At 36.7% G+C, this 23,050-nt stretch overlaps 1 protein-coding gene across 3 annotated transcripts in view; it reads left to right on the top strand.

Annotated features, from left to right (window-relative positions):
* Positions 1 to 23,050, top strand: part of LSAMP (limbic system associated membrane protein) — a 648,138-nt gene that overhangs the window by 417,109 nt on the left and 207,979 nt on the right. For all 3 annotated transcript variants that reach the window (XM_024245025.3, XM_054551477.2, XM_054551478.2), the window contains exon 3: positions 15,857 to 15,982. In XM_024245025.3, the coding sequence (XP_024100793.1) occupies positions 15,857 to 15,982 (126 nt within the window). The remainder of the gene's footprint in view (positions 1 to 15,856; positions 15,983 to 23,050) is intronic.

Below are 23,050 nucleotides of genomic sequence, written 5' to 3' on the forward strand. Positions count from 1 at the left end.
TATCATATTAGTAGACTAATTTGATGTTCCCTTTGTCCAGTGTAAGTGAAACATTTCTATTACTCCCAGTTAGGACCTATAATCTAAGGTGTACTTTGAGTCAAACGATGTAGCATCTGATTGAAACAGAGAGAAAGGTTATACAGTTGTTAATGTGTGAATGAGGATTCATGTTTCACAAACAGCGGTAGCATATAAAATTTAACATGTGACTGTCTTAATCCCAAACATGTTATCAATTACCAGCATAGCAGGTTTCTGTTTGGTTCCTAATTTTTCTTTTTTACAGTGTTTTAAGATACTTTAAAAAACATCTATAATAATTTACTCTACTTTGTAATTAGACTTAGTGATTAGAATCTCTTTCACTTACATAACTGTTTTCCCTTAAATGGATGGCACCAGCTGGCTTATAGCTGAAACCTGATCTGACTCCCAAAGCCATCAGAGGGACCAGCATAAGGCAAAGCCTAATATGTTGTGCAGCTTCATGAAAAGTCAGTAGAGAGGAGATGTTTTGCGTTCTTTTACGTTTCTTTGGTAACATTATATATATGTTAAATATGTTGGAGAAGATTTTCTTTGAGACTTAAACCTTAGCTTCTCTGGGCATACCTTCAATTTTCATAACATGGAAAGAGGCTAATATTATGTTCTCTCACACAGCCTGTAATCATTAGAGGAAGGGCAAATAGCTAAACATTTGCAGTTTGGAGTTGAGCCACTTGGGGTATTTTACCATCAGGAGAAATGTGATGGCTGTATAATTAATGAAAAAGCATTAGCAAAAGGCTAAGAGAGCAAAGTAATCACAAGTGGCCCTGAGTATTGTTTCCTTGTAATTTTACACATGGTATTGAAGATTCGTTAACTCCCTTATCACACAGTTAATGAAAAGCCATATCAAACTAGGCACTGTGCTTTCTGCTGGTGTGACAAGTCTGACTCTTGGAAATAAAACACCCTATGTCCAAAGTCTCTGGGGGCCAAGTTATATTCCAGATGAGGTTAAGTGACTTGCCAAAGGCAGAGGGAGGATGGGTAGAGGAACAGACAGGGAGCAGCTCGCCCTTTCCTCATGGATTAAAAAGGAAGAGATATGGGCTGAGAATCAAGAATATTCCTGGTAGCCACCAGGCCTGGTTCTCAGTCCATCTGGAGCTGTTTGGAACCGATAAAAACAGGAATCCTACTCACTGCTGCTGCGTGTGTCTCTGCCTTGTGCAGTCTGTGGCTCACTGAGAGCAAAGGATCCATCATGTCAGGTACCTTAACTGACTGTGCCAATGTGCATCCAATTGCATGACCGCCATGACCATCTTGTCCTAATTCTTGCTTTGTAACCTGTCTCATGTGCTTGTAATGGGACATAGAGACAGTGGGAGCTGCTCACTTTCCTCATCCTGTGCTCAATTTCCTTAGAGTTTCTATAGAAACTCAAATGTAGTCTCTATAGATTTCCAGCGCAGACCCTATGGAAAAGCTACTATCCCTGCTGGCCACAAGGGCAGTACCAAATATAGAGCTGATGCAAAGTCAAGCAAGAAAAATTCCTCCTTTCTTCCCTTGTGGACGAGCTGCTGATTCCGACCCATTCTCAGGCACATCTGCATCACGTTCTCCCCACACCCAGCCCTATTTTTCCAGCAGTCAGGTTTTTTTTCTATATGAACCCAGAGTTCCAGTGGCAGTTAAAATCATTTCTTGTTGGAAGGAAGGGTCAGTGGACACATCGTGTTGTATAAGCACAAGCATTACCAGATGGATACAAACAGTCACAGAGGGTCGCGGCTGCCACAGAAATCATTCGCTAGAGTGCTCTGGCCCCGCAGCATGTTATAGAGAGACTGCTTTTTGTGAGAATTGATCAGCTCTCCTAAACACAGGTGTTGTGCATGTTTATGTGTGAGACTGGGAGCCACGAGGGGGAGATTTCTATAGGCAGTGTTTGTTTCCTTAGGACATAGAGGTTTGAATAAAACATCACAGCAGGGTGCAGAAGTAAGAGAAGAGAAATCTTTTGACATTTTCTCCATAACATGCCCAGGGCTCTGAACAGACAGATGGAACAAGAGGGCCCTCCATGTCTAACTTCACATTTAGCTCAAGATTAATGAGAGGCTTGCCCCATTTGGGATTTATTTGTGGAAGCAAAGATGGAATGCTCCTTCTCACCATCATCGCCATGCCCCCCTTCTTGAGTTTTAAAAGGAGAAGGGAGAGAGGAGAAATACCATTACATGTGGCCAAATTGAGGGAAGTGATACAGGCAGTAAATAGGCTCATAGAAATGGGTCTAATTTCCATTGCAAAATTGTTCAAGCTTTTCAAGTTGCACATATGAATATTATCACCATTATTTAGAAAAATACCTCAAAATCAGAAAGTAAATCCTTAACCACATAATCTTAGAACTGAATAATGCAGGAAAAAAACTAACTTCTGTAAATGAATTTCCCGTTGCTTCTACGCGATCAGTAGCATTTCCATTTCTATGCTGAACACAACTACCCACCTACCCAGACTTTTTTATCTCTAGCTGTGCCCCAGTTATCTTGGCCTCTGTTTAATTTAATCAATATGACAGCATCTAATTTGTCAGTGGTCAATTATTTATTTATTATTTATTTAAATTTTTTTAGAGACAGGGTCTTCTTTATCATCCAGGCTGGAGTGCAGTAGCATGATCATAGCTCACTGCAGCCTCCATCTCCCTGGCTCAAGCAATCTTCCCACCTCAACCTCCTGAACAGCTAGGACTACAGGCGTGTGCCACCATGTCCAGCTAATTTTTTTTCCATAAATTTTTCATAGAGATGAGATCTTGCCATGTTGCCCAGGCTTGTCTCAAACTGCTGCTTCACACCTCAGCCTTCCAAGTGCTGGGATTACAGATATAAGCCACCATGTCCGGTCAGTGGTATATAATTTAGTTTGTGAAATATCAAAGCTTTCCTTTCATCCTGACATAATCAAAAGAACTGGTCATGAACTTAGTACTTTCACTCTCTAGCTTTGTGATTTCAGTCAAGAGACTGAAACTCACTGAGCCTCAGTTGTCCAACCAATGTAAGGGTGAGACATAGTGGTAATGATACCTGTCTGAGCTATCACACAGGCATGTGGTATGGATCAAATATGGCAAAGCATATACCAGTGCTTTGCAAACTGTATAATGTTATGCTACCTTAGATATTATTATTATTATTAATTACTGTCATTATTATTTTTATTATTTCTTCTCACTTTTCTGCTTGTTTGTATTTTCTTTTATTATGTAATGTTGATTTGCCCCTCCAAAGAAGGGCAAACAAAGATAAAAAGGAAAAAAAATCTAACTCATATTCATCAATTCAAGGTTTCATCTGGGATTTCTCTCCCCTATCCCTATCCCACACCCTGCATGACATTATGTACCTCTCTGGAATTTTCAAGCTTAATTAGAATTACAGAAATTCTATCTCTCCTAGCTATGTTTAACCTTTGCAGCAACTACTGTGTTTTCTATCATTATAATTTTTGAAACAATTAAAATTGATGTGAATGTATTAATTAATTCACAATGGTAACTCTATTTGTTTAGAAGGAAATAAAGTGTATGTTCCACATTCTGTTTAAAATGGTTCATGGTAAGCTTTGAGCAGGGGCAATGCAAAGAAAGAAATTCTAAAACCTCCTGTGAATCATATTCTTTGTCTAAATATTCTATCTTCTGGGCCTTTAAGCAGTGGCAAAAAACAACTTTTATTATTTTCATTGTATTCTGGGCATGCTTTAGTTCACCCTAGTTGTTTCTATTAGAATGTACCTCCTTCTCTACATGCAAAGAACACTATATGCCTTAAGCAACTAAAAAAAAAAAAAAAAAAAAGAAAGAATTCAGGCTAGTTATGTAGGCATGAAATCATTACATTTAAGAGATCCTTACAAGCACCAGAGTTATCTTTACACATTTCTGATTCCCAAAATGAAATGAAAAATTAGATGAACAGTAAGCCATTTTGAAAAAGTAAGAGTAACTCTTCATATTATTTTCATGATAACCTCCTACTGGTACTTCTGTTGAAACAAGAAAACATGGTTGATCTAAGTCATAATTGTTATTGTTTTATCCCCTCATCACCTTTTCTCATGCCTAGCACAATGTCTTTATGTGTTGTAGGCACACAATAAATGTTGTTTTGTATGATCCTTAAGCATAATAGACAGGGAATTGGTCCCCGAACCCTTTATACTTCTATTTTCTATTCACTTATGGGTCCTTTCTTTCTGGCTTAAAATCTTCCTTGCTTTTCATATAATGACTTATCTTTTATCATATTATCTTAATAGCTAAATAAATCATTCATGGGATATAGGCAATATTTCCTCACATTCAATTTTTTTAAAAAATTAATAGAACACAGAAAAAAATATTTTGGTTGCCCATGACATGTTTTGAAGTTTTTAAGGATATGTCATATTTTAGGGCTAAATCCTACTGGCTTCCCCTGGAATAAGGAGTGGATTTCTGGTAGATGCCAGGAATGCAACCCGACTTTTCATCTGCTCTAAGAATTATACCATGCAACTTCCTTTCACATAGAAAAATACATCTTTTAGATTATAAAGAGGAAAAGTACACTTTTCTTTTCTCTGTTAATGTCTTAGGGTGCCACTTCACAGTTGGAATTCACTCAATTGCTATTTGCCACCTACCCAAGGTAGCCTGATAGTTTTTGAGCTTCCCTCTGTTTGCTACCCACATTTCTGCCAAGTAAAACCATCTGCTCTGGTTGGACAGTATCTAAATCCTATTCTGTTAGTACCAGAAACATAAAAGTTATTTTGCCTAGGTAAAGGAAAGATAGTAATTTTATTCATTCTATCTACTTAAATCAGCATCTGTGTGCTTTCCCAAATTAGCAAAAACAAATATCCAAATGGCTGGAATAACAGTCTGGGAATATGAGATTTCAGAGAAGTTGCTGACTTGCTGAGTAACAGCAGCTTCAGTGAGCAGACTCAGAAGGGTTCTGTTTGCTTTTATTTAGCAAGGCAATGACCCGTCCATGGGAACAGCCACTTGACATCCCACAGAGTGCACCTATTGCTGAAGCAGCAATAATGGACACCCTTAGCTGAATGCACTTGCTGGTGTCTGGATAATTTGTCCCTTTTCTGAACTAGAACACTCGCTTAGGTTCTGGGGTGATTGTGAACATTTAATACATATAGAAAAATTTCAATTTAATATACTTTGATTTTAGGTAGACTAAGGGACTCTCGGTTTGCAGATATCCACGCTACACATGTGTCACCAGCAGAGAACTTTCACCACTGGGTGGTATATAAATGAGCTACGTAACATTTCTTTGTCCCATGGCTACCATGTTTAAGTTATTTAGAGCCATCTAATTCAAATTAACCCTCCTTTTTGATGGTAGCAACTGTCTGGATGAGTCTCTAGGGACTGTTTTGTTGTAAATCTGACTTCCTGGGACAGTGCTTGGGGCTCATAAGGCCACTTGAGAATGTAATAATGTCGGACTCAAAGGCCCAAAAGAGTATGCTTTACCCAGCTTACACCTTTAGCCAGCATAGGAAAATGCTGGCTACATCTCGGAGGACTACATAACTGAAGCTTCAAGCACTAACTTTTAGTTACTTGTGCAGTTCAGAAACTGCTCCTGTCTGATGAAAAGAGGATTAAAGGGAGATGACTTTTTCTTGACCGTACATTGTCTTAATATGTCATTTTTATTAGCTTCCTGCTCCAATTTCTCTGAGTTTACTACATTAACACACACGGTACCTAGCATTGCATTGTTTTGTGCATACAGTTTATCTTTTCTTCTAAATAGTTCGCATATTATCTCTCTTACCTTGAGTTATTTGGATCATCACTTAATGCATGCATGAATGTAGCATTAGTAATCTCTCCTGGCAGAGAAATTTGAGTAACTGATACTTATAATGAGTTTTTTCTACCCTCAGCTTCACCTGACACTCAAAGAAGCTATAGTTTCTGTATTTTTTCTACTTTCCCGTGAAATTTGTGTCTAAATGAAATCATGTTCCGGTAAAATGTGATTCAAATGCCGATCCCACAGGCTGATGTTTCTTGCTTTGCAAATGGATCCTAATAGAAGTGGGAACTAGTGCTAGTGGAAAAGATATTCTCACTGCCAGTTGTATTCTACTACAAGGTCTAAGGCTTCAGAGACTCCAATGACAGCTACAAATCACCTGGCAATATCTGTTGTTTACAAGGACAACAAATTAAAGAAGACCAATTTTTTTATGGAGATATGACAAAGTATGTAAAATTGTGACAATTTTATTTGGGCCGCTTTTTCTTGGAAAAAGGAGTCAGCTAGGTTTCTAAAAAATTTGGTGAAAATTATTTCACTCATGGTATATATTCTTGCATTTTTGTGTCACTTTTTATTGGGGATATAAGGTGTCTAGACATCTATTAAATGGCTCAACATATTGGCATAGCTCTCCATAATAGTAAATAAAAGCTCAATACATATCTTTGGGGTAATTTATTGTTAATACCACAATTAATGATTCATTATAAAGTATAGCAATTACCTACACCTTTTGGCAATCATGGAGTCTGCAAAAATATAACTAGAATGCCATTAGCCACAGAAATGCATAGGCTATTTTACCATGTAATCCTAGGAAGGCTCAAGCCAACACTTCTTTATTAGCTAGTTTTAGTATGTAATAAATAATAGGTACATTTGTCAGACCTCTTATTGCTTTGTAGATAGACCAAGTTCAAATGCCTTATCTTATTTGACCCTAATGTCAATCCCGTAATATTGCCTAATGCCAACCTTGTGCCTCCAATTGCTAGGTGAGGAAACTAAAGCATTTAAATAATTTGTTATAGTTTGGTCATTTATTCACTCAAAATTGGTTAAGCGCCTACAAAGTGCCTGATGACGGAGATTCAAAAGCAAATGTCAGAGAATATTCTGCTGCATTGTGAGCTAGTGGCTGGGCAGGATCACAAATCCCCTGGTTCTCAATCTAGTACACTGTGCTACATTTTCCAGTCCTGTCATCCATCCTGGAAACTCCCACGCCATGCAGCAAAACATGCTTTAGTGGCATTTTCAGAAACAAAATGCCAGCTTAGATGGATGTTTGATGTTTCACTAGATGGCATTTATGTGTTGCATTGTGTATTTTTATTCTCTTTATTGAATCCTGGGAGTATGATTATTAAAGACAGCAAGTGCTGCTCAAGAAACTTTATGTAGATTTCTGAACCCAGTTCTTACATAGACACACCATATTCTTTCATAGCCTGTGACATATGCAAATAAACAGGGCTTAAGCTTTTCCTGCTGTACCAAAGAAAAGTTAAAAATTAGGGAGTTGATGGTGTTTCTTTAAGACCCCACCATCACCACATACACAGTAGTGTATACACCTTGCCCCATCTTTGAATGAACAATAACTAATGAGACTAATTTGTTGCTAATTTGTACCATTAGAAATGGCACTTTGAATTGAGTACAAATAATAACCGCTAATTATTTGAGGTTAGGGAAATGAGCCAACTGACTACTTTTCTCTCCTACTCTGGAACTGATTAGTTTCCTTCTGATGGTTGTTCAGTTAGGAACCAAGGATAAAGGCATTAAAACATTCACAGCTGGAATTAAATGGCTTTGTGGATCTAAGGTTGTTTTAAAGCAACCAAACTGACAGATACAAAACCAATGCTTAACATGCAACAAAGCTAGCATGTGGAAGCCAAAGGAATATCTAGGCAGAGATGACAACAGTTTACCTCTGTGGAAAGTCCCCTCTTCAAATTTTCCCCTTATTATGGCTAATCCTTACTTTGCAAAAATTAGGATTCTTTGATTTAAGCAATATAAATTGACTGGCTAGTCTGATGTATAAAGCAGGTGGTCCATTGGAAGAATATGAAATAACAGAGAATTGCTGGAAAACAGAAAAACTGTACTTCAGCAAGTACACAAGCCCCGTATCTCTGGATATCCAAATAATAGCCTCAAGTAATTAGTGGCAAAAACTAGTGAAGAATAATAGTTCTTTTAGGTGGTTACCCTTTCATGACGTGTACTAACCATTGCTGCTAAACAAATCACTTCGAAATCAGGAGCATAAAATAATAGTTATTCTTTATTTTGCACAAGTGGGGAAGTCAGCTGATTTAGGCTGAATTTCTTGAGGTGACTATTCTCCTAGGGTGTCCAGATTTGACAAGTAAAAATAAAGGATGCCCAGTTAAATTTGGATTTGGGATAAACAACAAATAATTTTTCTTATAAATGTGTCTCATGCAATATTTGGAACACATTTATACTAAAAAAGCATTTGTTGTTTGTCAAAAATTTATATTTAACTGGGTACACTATTTTATCTGACGATTCTGTCTGGCATCTCCCATCCTTCTCCTGGGATGAAGAGGCTCAGCTGAGCATGTTCTTCTCGTGGCAATGGCAGAGGCATAAGCATAAGTGAATTCAATGGTGCCAGCACTTTTCAAAACTATGCTTTTGTTCCAGATGCTGACATCCTGTTGGCAAAAGCAAGTAACATGGCCCAGGGATGAAAAAGTATGTCACCCTCTGTAGGAGGGCATGGATGTGGCAAAGGATGGGGATAGAGGGAGGAGTACAGATTTGAGGCCATTAACACAGTCTGCCAACAAGAGATTAAGTCAGTTTCATCCTCTTTTGAATCATTCCTCATAGAAACCAAGTTCCAAGGGGGGGATGTCTGAATGGTCCAGCTTAGGTCTTATACCCACTCCTTGTCCAAGAATTGGTCACTTGATTAAGAGTCCCAACAAACCAATAGCTGTGGGTGAGCAATGGTTTTTCCAAAGGAAAACCAGGATGTCTTACCAGAAGAAAGAGGCATGGATTCTGGGCAAGTAAATCATATATGTCTATTCCACTTATGTCCCTGACTTTGACTCCATTTCCACTTTTTGGCATATATAAGAAATGTTAGTCTTATACAAAAAGAAGAAGGGATGATTTGTGAACCTAGAGAACTGTACAAAGAACTCTGGACAGTCAACTCTGGGTCTGTAAGAGTCAGGGCAGACCCTGGAGATCTGGTAGAGGGTGGATAAAGGAACTACAAAGACAATAAGGAGGGACAGAAAAACAGGTGGCAGAGCCAGACTGACTGTGTCACGATCTTACTTAAGGCTGCCCCATTGCACAGCTGAGGGAGTCTATATTATCAGGTGCACCTAGATTTTGGTATTTCAGAAATCACCATTAAATTTTTACTAAATAGAAAAAAGATATGTAGGCCCAATGCAATGACTCATGCCTGTAATCTTGGCAATTTGAGAGGTCAGGGTAGAAGAATCGCTTGAGCCCAGGAGTTTGAGAATGCAGTGAACTATGATCACACCAATGCACGCAGAAAAACAAAAGAAAGAAATGTGTATTTTTTTAATGCAGAATTTATGTGCATTTCAATAAAGAATATTACCCATTTAATAATTCAAATTTTAAAATTAACACATAATAGTGTGGTATCCAAAAAATTAATGATGTATTTTAAAAATATTTTGGTTGAATTAGTTAGCATGGTAAGTAAGGTCTATGTTTACATGTTTCCCAGAAATACTGGGCTGGCCAGGTTGGTAGCACTTTATAGGGTGATTCTGAAAACCAAAAGAGTGTATGCACTTTACATCATTCAACAAATGGTATTGTGGACATTGGCTAAAAAATTATAGGGAGGAAAAAACTCTGATTATTTCTCATACTAGAAATAAATTCCATATGATTTAAAGAATTCAATATTAAAAAATGAAGCAATTAAAATAAAAAGAAGAAATTGAGATAAGTATTTAACTGTTCTTATGTTGGAAAAGCATTATTTATGCACAAAAGCAATGGAAGAAATAACAAAAGAGTAATCAATAGATACAACAACAAGGAAGCTTTAAACTTCAGCAAAACAAAAATAATCATAAACAAAAGTAAGAGCCAAAGAATAAATTGTAAATATTACTACATGACAACAAAAGGTCAATTCCTTACAATATAAGTAGCTCTCATTAATCAGTAAGAAAAACAAAATAATCCAGACAAATGTAGTTATCACTGAAACTGAATAGATTGAAAACATTGAATAAATGGTTCATGGCATTATATATAGGAAAATATAATAAATCACACTAATATTCTGTAAATAAGAATTGTTAAGGGATTGTCTAGAAAGAAAAAAAAAACACTACACAGAGTACTACGATGTTCCAAGAATTCAGCATAAATCAATATTACAGTGATTTTGAAAAATAAAAAACTTACATTTGCTGATTCAAATAAGAGTATTATGTTAAACAGTACTTTCTAGGCAGTCATTCCTACTGAGAATTAAACTAAAGAAAAAATATCATCTCTACCACTTTTGCAGAAGTGAATACGATCTAGAGGAAGAGTAAAGTTTGTGAAACATACAAATTGTAGGTTTTGGTTCTAGCTGTATTATTCATTAGCTATGTGATATTTACCCATTTTTGTCTCCTTTGCCCGCATGTGGGAAATGGTACTAGTAGTATTAATAATGATAATAATAATAATAATAATACATTTTACTTCCCAGGATTTTTATAAAGATTTTATAGGGTAATAGAATAAAATTTTTGAATTGCCACCTGATGTTATTGGTGATTATCTAAACTTAATTCTGTGGAGGGCTATGGGAAACTAGGAAAGAAATACTAAACTCTTACACTAAGAAAGGTATATCTGTACCTATCTATCTATTTCTCCCTCCTCACAGAAAAAGAAACAAAGACATTAAAACTCAGAAAAGCCTGTAGTTGAAGAAGTTAGACACGAAGTTCTTCTTGGTTCCTATGTTCCTGAAATATACAGACACTCCTCTGCCTCATGGTTAATGTTTTTTATTAAGGGTCAAATAAGTTGATAGTGAAATAGATGACTAAAGCGGTAGCTAAATAAATATTGATAAGAGCTCTATTTTACTGGTTCAAAATGAAAACTTATTGCTTTCTGACAAAAATTCTGTGAGATACCTTTCTTGAGTGAAGTAAAGAGTTGGGAAAAACTAAGTGAATTTTTTTCAAGCACTTTTTGAGCACCTACTATGTTCTAAGTACCATGCTCTGTAAGATTCAGCGGTTTAGAAAACACTGTGCGTCTTACAGTTTAGTGAAAGGCACAGGTAAGTAACCTAGCTGTCATGATTCAGTGCTGTGAGGGTGAGACACAGGGCATTTCACCCAATATGGCCTCCGGAGTGGGGCATGAGGTGAGAACACAGCAGGGCATTTCACCCAATATGGCCTCCGGAGTGGGGCATGAGGTGAGAACACAGCAGGGCATTTCACCCAATATGGCCTCCGGAGTGGGGCATGAGGTGAGAACACAGCAGGGCATTTCACCCAATATGGCCTCCAGAGTGGGGCATGAGGTGAGAACACAGCAGGGCATTTCACCCAGTGTGGATCCAGGAGCAGAGTGGGAGGCAGGATGGGGAATGACAGGAAGGTCTTTCACAAACAAGTAAGAAGACAAGCTGATGAGCTGAAATTTGAAAGGGGAAAGAGGGTAATTGCATGAAGAGTTGAAAGAAGAATATTTCATGTAGGAAGAAATATAATGTCAAATGCCGGAGTGTGAGGAGAGCACATTTCAGAAGCCAAAATTTGCCTGATCCCACCAGATGATGCAATGCAAGTGGAGTAGGAAATGAGGCTGGAGAGATAAGCAGGGCCAATCATGAATGACCTATTAAACCGTATTTAAAAGTTTGGATTTTATCTTGAGGACAATGAGATTAATCAAGAGATATTATATTCACATTTGCAATTTAGGGGAAAAAAAACCTGATTGTAGTGTGGTGAATGTGTGTGGCGGTGAGCATGAAGAGAGGAAGGCTAGAGGCAAAGAAACCTTTTTTTTTTTTTTTTTTGAGATGGAGTCTCACTCTGTCACCCAGGCTGGAGTGCAGTGGCGTGATCTTGGCTCACTGCAAGCTCCGCATCCTGGGTTCACACCATTCTCCTGCCTCAGCCTCCCGAGTAGCTGGGACTACAGGTTCCCACCACCACGCCCACCTGATTTTTTTTTTTTTTTAATATTTTTAGTAGAGATGGGGTTTCACCGTGTTAGCCAGGATGGTCTCGATCTCCTGACCTTGTGATCCACCTGCCTTGGCCTCCCAAAGTGCTGGGATTACAGGCGTGAGCCACCACACCTGGCCGAAACCATTTTTAATATTTTCTCATTTCAGTAATTTAGGCCCTCCCAGAAAGAACTGTTGATGTCTGAAACAAGGTTAGTGGGAGTAGGGACTGGGAGTAAAGAATGAATCTGATATGTGTATATATATATATAGAGAGAGACACACACATATGTATATATACACATATATATGTATATATACATCACATTTATATAAAATTGATCCTGCATACATGACATAAACCACAGAACATGGGGATCAATTTTTTATGAGTGTGGTGAAGGGGAGAGAGCAGTCAAGGGAGATGCTTTGCTTTTTTTGCTTAAGACAATTCTGCCTGATGATACTGTTAAATAAGATAATAAAACACAAGTGTTTTGTGGGAATGAAGGTAATGACTTTAGTCCTGAGTTCGTTGAAACTTGGGTGTCTGTGAGGCAAACAGTAGGGATACAGAATAGTCCATTGGAATGTAGGTATAACAATCATGAAAAATATCTGGGCTGCAGATGGTGATTGCTTTAGCTTCTGAATCTAGAAAATAGGTAAGATCCTTCGATGAATGTATAGATTGAGATGAAGACCGAGGTAAGTGATCAAACTCTTAAATACAGATAGTTAAGGAAAGGACAAGATAAGCTTAAGAGTTAATCTGAGAAGGCTGACTACAAGGATAAGAGGAAAAACAAGTTTGGTGTCCTAGAAACCAAGGGAAATAAAAAATAACAACTGAAAGGAGCATCGACAGAGCCAAATACTTCAGAGGAAAACAAGATAACAGAAATTGTCCATAGACCTAGAAACAATATGATAATTGGTGAGCTTCCTGACGGTAATTTCATTTGAGGTTAAGGAGAGAGTCCAGATTGCACTGAAGGTTGAGGTGTGGATGGGAGATGACGACGTGGTGCAGAACAATTCCTTCAAGAGATTTGGAAAGAGAGATTGAAAGTAAATAAGATGGGAAAAAAATAAAAATAAAAAAGGGACACATGTTCTCAGGATCTCCTGAAAGCTATGTCACAGGAAAAAAGAAAAAAAAAAGAAGTTAATAAGAGTTTAGGGAGAAATTTCTTTTGAAAGCAAAAAAGACTGCATCATATGTACATGCTTATGGGAAGAAGCTAGTACAAAATAAAGTAGGAAAACAAATGATGCAGTAAGACCCATTGAAAGTGATCCAGAGGTACATGGGATACACTGATACAACGTGGTTACATTCCTAACTATTCAGCACAAACACTTGCTGTATCTCCAGTCTCTGAGACTCGGTACCTGAATAGATTGTCCTTAATTAGGAGATGCAGTGTGGTTTGGTGGCCAGAACATAGCCCTGCAGTCAGTTATTCTAGATTTTATTCCCAACTTTTTCAGTACTTGTCTATGTGAAATTGAACAAGTGGCTTAACTGGTGTGACATGTAAATACAAAGTCTTTGCTGTATCTCCTTTTATTTTAAAAAAGAGAGAGAGAGAGAGATTGTGAGTCAATTGTACCACAGGTAGTAATTCTCTGGGATTTTTTTTAGTTGTGGATTTTTTTTCTGTTTTATAAATTTGCATGGTTTTATATTAGGGATATAGAGCCATTTTTATCAGAACATATCTATATTTCTTCTTACACTGTGTCCTGCATTGCAATTCACATGTAACTACAACTTTAGTAATGCGGACTCTTAGAATTACTATATAGCTTTCTATGATAGGTTTTGGATTGTTGAGGATGGCACCTAGTATGTCCACATTATGTTCTGAAACACTATCATTGATTTATAGTTCATTGCAGTTGTTTTGAAGATGTTCAGAGCACTAGCCTACTCATCTGGGAATTAGTAACTGTGAACTCGAAATAATGGAATAATTGGACATTCAGGAGCTCTGAATTCTAAGTCCAGCCATAGTTCTTGGTGGGCTCATCCTTAACAAGCCATCATTTTTCTCTGTGTCTGATATTATTCCCTGTAAAATGTATATGATCTTTCAGGTTTTCACTGCAAAAGTCTGTGAGAACATATTGCAAGACAGTGTGTGAATATGAGAAAATGACCGTTAACCCCAATAGCTAAAAGGAGGATTAGGAACTCTGTAAATAGAGATTGCTAAATATTTGGAATCAACTACAGTCTGCTGCCATTGGGTTTGACTGGTAATGACCGGTCCCCTACCCAGAGGCCCTACAAGAGTGGAATGCTGAGGTGGAGAGAGTCCTCATCCTGCTTCCTCCTTGTGACACTCTGAACCAGTCAGTTGCCCAAGTACCATCAGTGTCTCCTAATGAAGATTTGCAGGGATCGTTTGGCTGTCAGGTGCTTGCTTCTGCAAGCAGAAAATGTTCCTGTTTTATTCGTCACTACACAGAGTCCCTAATGGGCAGTAAGAATGAGAAAAAAGATACCATTCATTATTGAACTCCTTCATGCTCTTTTGTCCTCCTCCTTCCCCCAGATACATACTTTCTCAGGGACAGCCTAAACGAGTGAGTAAAAAAGAAGAAATTCACAGTCAAACTATAAACCCTGCTATTTGTAATCAGTGCATAACCTCTGTGATGAAATTTGTGAGTTATTCACTCCCCATTTAAGCCTACTGACGTGTGATCTAACGTTGCCACCCTGAACACTAATGAAGGAAGTCAGACGGCAGTACAGCTTGCCCTTGGGGACTCATTTCTCACATCACCAAAAACTAATTTCTGTTGTTTTCAGCCATCTGGTAGCCTGGGTTGTGAAGATGACGTTTCATTCAAGTAGTGCTTATGAGCAAAGGCCCAGAATTGGCTGGGATTCAAGCTCGTTTTCTGCCCGTCATCTAGCTCCCTCTATGCCTCAGTTTCCTACCCATAAATAAAAACTTCATAGCATGTCATTTCTTTATTATAAGAAGTTATTGAAGTAATATTTGTTAAATACTCTATGTTGGGTTTTAGGTATAATAAATGTTTAATTAAAGCTAGCTATTAATTACATTGTTAGTAGTAGTGTTGTTGGAAGTACTAGAAGTAATAGTATTTTTGAATGTCTACCTGTCTGTGACATAGGCCTTATTAATTCACGTTTTAAGTTCTAAGATACTTCATGCAGCCTGTTATACACAAAGATGATATTTAAATGCTTTCTATTGTGGTGATTAATCCATGTTCATTATGTTGCTAGATTATAAGTAACCAGGTATTGCCACATCTTAATAATACAGTAATGTAATCTTATGCTAAATAGCATTGTTTTTCTTTTGCTGGTACTTGGAGAAGACATTGGATTGTATTTATTTATATATACATAAGAAAATAAATTTAAATAACAATGATAATATTAATTTGCATAAATGTGCATGCTGTCTAATATCTAAATAAGGTCCATTCTATTATTTTTAAAAGCTAAGATATTTTCATCATACTACTTTGTGTATTTCCTACAGCACTCAAATGGCCACTGTGAAGGGTGTTCTTACCTTATAGTAGTGCTTTAGGACAACTTATGGATTTGGTAAGCAGATGACAAGCATGGGTCTTAAAAGCACCCTACTTCTTAACACAGAAATTCAAATTCAGTTATAAAACCTTGAATTTGCCACTTCCAGTTGTGTGGCTACAAGCCTAATCTTACTGACATGGTTACATATTCCATTTCCTTTTGTTTTCACAGTGCCACCAAAGATCTCCAACATCTCCTCGGATGTCACTGTGAATGAGGGCAGCAACGTGACTCTGGTCTGCATGGCCAATGGCCGTCCTGAACCTGTTATCACCTGGAGACACCTTACACCAACTGGTAAGCAATGCTCCAGGTTCCAATATGCCACATACTGTTTAAAATCTGCTCATGCTCCTGAAATTCTGTTGAATCAGAAATTTCAATTCAGTTCAGAATTAGAATTGAAATTCTGTTGAATCAGAAGGGCATGCATGTACCTTGTTATTAAAATACTAACAGAATGGCAACATAGGTCTTATTTAGGGTCCTCATGGTCTTTGCTAATGTGTTAATCTCTATAAAGTTTACAATCATTGTACTGAATATATATGTAGATCTATCTATCTATCTATCTATCAAGAGATCTATCTATCTGTAAAATTTCAGTTTCAATAGAACAGCCCCCCCGCAATGCAACAAATACAGAAGCTTTAAATGGCTTGATATTATATGTAAAATACATGCCAGTTTGGTGATTGAGCGTCTTGGGGCAATATTTTGTCTGAATTAATTTTACATAGTTGTTTGTATGTTTGTTTGCTTTGCTTTGCTTTTAACTACAGTTTTCTAACTTGTAGCACCTTGTGAAGAAATCTATCAAGAAAATACAGAATTGTTTCTGACTTTTATTGTCTTGCCCTTGGCATCTGGTTCTGTGCATCAGACATGGACTAAACTGCATGAACTCATTATGAGTCCCAGCTATTGATACTAATTCAGTCAAAATCAGAAACTCATTTCCCAGGAATGTCTTCAACATCCTTTCTTTCCCCTTCTCACCACCATCACCATAAAAAGGTTCCCAGGCCTCCTGCTTTTTGAACTTTATTTAAATGTTTGAGCAAATTATTTAAGATTAGGTATATACATACTCCTCTACCAATTACATTTTCTGGTATGCAAAACCATGTCTTATCAAATAACACAGTCTTTATAGAATGTAGCCTTCTATTTAAATCTTCCAGAAAGATAGGCAATAGGTCAATTATTCTTATAAAATATTATTGATTTTGTAGAGAACCCACAAATTTAACTAATTTATATCTCACAGTCACTTAAAATTTTCTCATATAAGTAACTAGAGATTTGTTACAACATATTCATTTTAAAATGAACACCATAAAAATATTATGCAAGACTAGATGTACAACAGGAGCTAAACTGAGACATTTCTAAAAGACCAGGATAGTGTTTGGTTATAATGTCTTTAAAACTATCTGTATTTTGTGGTGTGAAATGATGGGTCCCCTGTTTGATGTTAGATCCCAAATTAATTTCTCAAGTAAAATTTGGACCAACCTATAGAATGGTTTTATATTTAGGCAGGTATTCTTACTAAAGGCCTCTATTTTCTTGAGAAAGTGTCAATCAAAACCCATCCTTATTAACACAGGCAATTTCTCATTTATTGATAATATATACATGAGACACTTATTTGGGAGAGCAATCTTAAACTCATTGACTCGCATACTTATTTTAGACCTCATATGGAAAAAAAAATATGTATAAAGGATTGTCTCGAGTATGAACGTGCAGATATTATATCTTTCCCTTGGAATGAATTAAACCTTCAGAGCACGTTCTACTTGGATGGCATTGTGTTGGCTCCAATCCCATGCCACCTACCCCTGTCCCAAGTAGCACTGCTTTTACTGAATAGCAATTTGGTATATAAGCTATTGGCTCATATTTAAGGATGTTATAAAAGACACCTTCTAAAATCATTGTATTTACCGTAATGTTATAATTCAGAGATTGTTAATTGTTTTACATAGTTTTCCTTTGAAAAGACCATTTGAGGAAATTTGTTTTGTTTTTCAATATCTCTACTTTCGTTTTTCCTAAGCAATTGTTTGCTTTTTAAGAAAGGATCCAGTGAATTTTCATAAGTGATTGTATGTCCTTTATTGTTTGACTGTTAGTAAACTTAGAGCCAAATTTATGGACCATCTGTAAAAATATATAAATTATTATACATAAATTACACATTAAAAATTGATTATAAACAAGCTATGTAGAAGTTTATGGGATCAAGTCCATTTCAGATCACACTTGTGCTATCATCTTGTTTTCTTACCATTATTTTATTTTATTTTATTTTATTTTATTTTGAGATGGAGTCTCGCTCTGTTGCCCAGGCTGGAGTGCAGTGGCACACGTCAGCTCACTGCAAGCTCTGTCTCCCAGGTTCACGCCATTCTTCTGCCTCAGCCTCCGGAGTAGCTGGGACTACAGGCGCCCGCCACCACACCCGGCTAATTTTTTGTATTTTTAGTAGAGACGGGGTTTCACCGTGTTAGCCAGGATGGTCTTGATCTCCCGACCTCGTGATCCGCCCCCCTTGGCCTCCCAAAGTGCTGAGATTACAGGCGTGAGCCACCGCGCCCAGCCGTTTTCTTACCAATATTTTTATTTTGTCTCACCTTTTCTAATTAACTTAAATGTCTATGTAAAGATACTATTTCTAATTTCTTACTCTTATATGGAACAAGGTGGTAGATAAAAGAAAGAAAATTGGAGTTAGAAAGAAAGAAAGATTCTATTCAAGTTATAATCAAATAATGAACTACATTAATAGAAAGACACTTTCTTTTGGCACAATATTGACTAGCAAATGGGCTTTTCTTCAAGAAAAATTTGCTATGGCTGAACTGAACTTAAAGATAGATTCCTTTTTATCCCTTGAATTTATAAAACTTCTGATGTGGAACCAGAGTTTCAGCACCTTTCCCACCTTGTCTAGGAGTTTGGGTAGTCATAACTAACTCTCATAAACTTTCCCATGATAATGAACATGTGATTTGACCCTGTAGTAGCTTGTTTTTCTATGATGTTTCAAGTCAACAAAAGACCAGAGGACAAGCCATGTCTTCAAGAGTAAAGGCTGTATTTACATAAACTCAGAGAACGCTGGAGGCTTCAATATCAACCAGGAAAACAGATACACTCACAGGGATTCTCAATAGTCAATAACAGAGGTCAGCAAACCACAGCCTCTGTATCAAATTTAGTCTGCTCCATTTATGTACTGCCTGCAAGCGAAGAATAGTTTTTCAATTGTTAAATGGGAAAAAATCAAAATAATTTTATTTCTTTGACATGCAAAAATATGTCTGTATCTATATATATATACAATTCAAATTTCAGTGTACATACATAAAGTTTTATTGCAACCCAGCCATGCTCATTCATTTACAAATTCTCTATGGTTGCTTTTGTTCTAAAACAGCGTCACTGAATAATTGCAATAAAGATCACTTGGCCCACAAATGTAAAATATTTTCTATTAGGCCCTTTACAGAAAAGTTTATAGATGCCTGCTCAAGGCCATGGCTTGGGACATAGGACAAGGATTTGCTGCACTCATCCATGGCCAAGCGGGGCTTTGGGGATATACCCCACCAAGCTCCTTCAGACATCTCAAAGGAAACAACTTTACTCTTCTACAATCTTCTATCTAGGCCCACTTTGTAGGTCAGATTCTATTCTGGCACACACAAAACTAGCTTTCTATTGCGTTTACAGACTTGAGGGCAGACTACTATTCTCCCTTACATTCCCACACCTCCTCTTTCATTTCTTTCACATCTGACCTAAATAACCAACTGATCATAATCATATTCCTGGTGACAGGAGAGAGAACTTTCCTTTGCTATTTTATAAAGGAAACTAGGATTTTTGTTTGTTTGTTTTCATGGTTTTTAAAATTTTCTTTCAAAATATGGAAACAGTAGGTGATTCTTTTCAGCCTGTAATGTGAAGTCTTTCTTGGAAATTATAAACAAGCTATGTGAAAGAGACCCAAAGAAGAGACTCTGCTCCCTGTGTGACAGCAAAGCTGCCTGCAACCCGTGGCCATGTGAAAGAAAGAAAAAAAAAAAAACGGCTAGCTTTGTTCAATTATTAATTGTGCCTTCAACGGTACAGAGTGTGACTGTCTTGCAAAGGAAATATACCTGTAATTAGCTCGACCCCACAGAGACATTGAGCCCTGGATAGGGGAAGATTCTATGCAGGGTTCACAATACCTGATTATCTGTCATTTGATGACATGAGAGAAAGAAAAGAAAGAAATATGCATGGTATATTTTTATGAGGAGAATATTTATTACCTCTTAATTTAGTTTAAAAAAATTTGGTAAGGCCACTTTGTTTCTTTCTTTTTGCATCTGAAATTTCCTTTTCAAGTACACTGCAAGTGCTTTTAAAAAGGTAAATTAGAAGAATGGTGAATTTTTCATACATACAAAATAAAAAACACCTGAATTAGATGAAGTTGAAGACATTTATGCATTCTCTGCGTGACTTCTTATGTTTCTGATTTCTTAATTTTTCTCTCTTCTTCAGTTATATAGTTCAAAATGATGTGTCACACATGTAGTTATTAAATGTGACCTATTTTCTCCCTTAATTAAGTTAGACTTTCATAATCCTGTGACTCCCAGAGGGCAATTGCACTGTAACGTGTATTTTCTATGGAGTGTTTGATCTTCCTTCTGTGAGCAATGCTGCTCCCATCTTCATTTAACTTTGTTTCTAAATCTTTCTTCTCACATTTATGAGGAAGTCCCTTTCTCAAATGTGCATCATGTGTTGTCAGGATTGCTCAGGGTCACAGAAAGAGTTTCTATGCATTTCATTTCTGCAAAGGTTTTCACAACCTCCGCAGCTTTCTATCACTGAAAAACTCAAAAGGCACACTGAGGATTTAACCCTTTAGGCTGAGAACAACCCAAGAGATACTGTGTAATTTTCTTTTTCAGCCACAAACCAGATCTCACTTTAAAAATATTTTGCAATTTGTTGGAGTGAGTGGGAAAATATTGTGCCTGGAGAAGCTAAGAGGAGTCCAAAGAGTGTGAAATCCCATTTTCTCATTGGACATTGAGTTTTAACCACTTGATCTGAGATTCCCCTTTCAATTCATTTCCAAGTCTGAATCCTTGACTGATGGTACTTTTTAATTCTATTGATGCTATTACTCCCATTTGTTTTACTTCTAATTGTAACTCACCCAATATGACCAGCCTAGACTCTGACCTCATGGGTTTGAGAGGAATATATAATGTTAAACTGAACTCAATTATTTAAGTTGCATTATAGAAGTACCTGTGGCAAGTAACATCCGGTCCTTCAAGTTAGCATGTTAGGATTAGTATGATTTCATATTTAACACAAAGAACACATTATCTACAGTTTAAGTTTCAGGAAATTATTTCTCTGGGGCTTTCTTATGTGGACCTTCCAGAAGATTCAGTGAGTCAAACTTGGTGGCATATGCATGTGGAATAGTCAAAGGTATGCATTTTGCAGGTAAAGGCTGTTGACCATGCAGTAACATTCAAAAGAGAATAATGACTCAATTTATTCTATTAATTGCTTTCATTTATCTCTTGCATTTTTTATTTTTAAATATTTTCATTTTTTTCTTTTAAAAGAGGAGAAAGTAGATGAAGAACAATCTTATGTTTTATTTTCAGTGTCTTAGTTGTATATTGGTTTTAAAATATGTCATCCATCAGTACAGAATTATACACAGATTAATCTTGACCTCCATCTCACAATTTGTTCATTTGACAAGAATTATTTACAGTGTTCACTCTGTAAACAGACATAAGAAAGAATGAGACAGACATGGTCCTTGCACAAATTAAGCTTATAGTTCAATAAGTAAGCAAAGCATTAAACTAATACACACACTTCTTGACTTAGGATGGGCTTATCCAGATATAACCCCATCCTAAATTGGTGCACATGCTAAATGCATATGACTTTCACACCATCGTAAAGTCAAAAAATTGTAAGTCAAACCACCATAAGTCAGGACATCTGTAATTGCATGAATAGCCCCAAAATTAGATTCATTATGAGGAAAAATTATGGCATTCAATGAGACCATAAAACAGGGCCATGTAGCAAAATCTGCAAGACCAGCAAAGCTCACCTGAGAAGTACTATGCTGAAACCTCAAGAATGAATTGGACATAGCCAAGAAAATAGTGGAAGAAAGAGTATCCCAGGTATAAAAAATAACATATATAATGGCCTAGAATGATAATGCATTTAAGAATCCAGGCAAGTATCCGTATGTGAAATCATGATGTAGGGGTTTTGTTATGCTACTTTTCTTTTAATGTTTAAATCTCTTTTTTTAATCACACTTTTTTTTTTTTACTTTTTAATATATCCATTTCCTTCTTCCAAAAGTACAAAAATAAATTTTAAAATGTTTGCTATATTTTATTTTCAGTGCCTTACTTGTATATTGATATTATATATACCAATGTATAAACTACTATATATACTGTAGTAAATAACAGTGTATGTACTACATTATACACACACACACTCACAGAGAAAGTTATATACTTTCCCAGTATAGTCTCAGTATATCAGTAGCAGGTATATAGACAGCTGTTTGTGTGTATAAAATATCTTAAATTTAGATTTGAAACATATTTTCCCAATACAGATGGCTCCCTAATGGCCTAATCAAGTAAATACAAATTCTTTTTTAGTAACTTTATTATTAAAACAAATGGATCATTTAGAAAATGACTACAAAATTTAACCACATGATTACTGGCCTCCACAACCCAAACTTTAAAAATCCTGGAGATGCTCACAGAAACTGACATGGTCCGCCTTTAAGTCACTGAGAAGATCTGCACAACCTAATGTGCTGGCTATTCTTGCAAGTGTTGGACAAATGCCCTAGCATCACCCTACAACCCCACTCCTACCCTACACACATGTGTCATCAGATTCCCAGAGCACTCTGCCTGAAGAGAAGTGAATCAGCCTAGATGTGTTCTTGGGGAACTAGTTTGGATGTCAATGCTCCAAGACATGGTGGAACCTTGGGTGGGGAGAGGCAATAACTTAATCAGAAACTTTGTACATGGCCTAGTAAAACAGAAATACAGAGTCCACATCTCTCAGCATCTCACTTCTTCAAATACTTTTTGCCACGATTCCAAGTAGTCTGTGTTTAAAATACATTGAAAAATAGAATACGTATCATATATTATCTTGAAAATTAAAATAATATGTAGGCAAAGTTCTTGGTGCAGGGTTAGCTATTCTTGATATTATTATTATTATTTATTGTAATTATATTTAACTATATATTAGCTGCCCATAGTG

Source organism: Pongo abelii, chromosome 2 (genome assembly GCF_028885655.2).
Source record: "Pongo abelii isolate AG06213 chromosome 2, NHGRI_mPonAbe1-v2.0_pri, whole genome shotgun sequence".
Classification (NCBI taxonomy): domain Eukaryota; kingdom Metazoa; phylum Chordata; class Mammalia; order Primates; family Hominidae; genus Pongo; species Pongo abelii.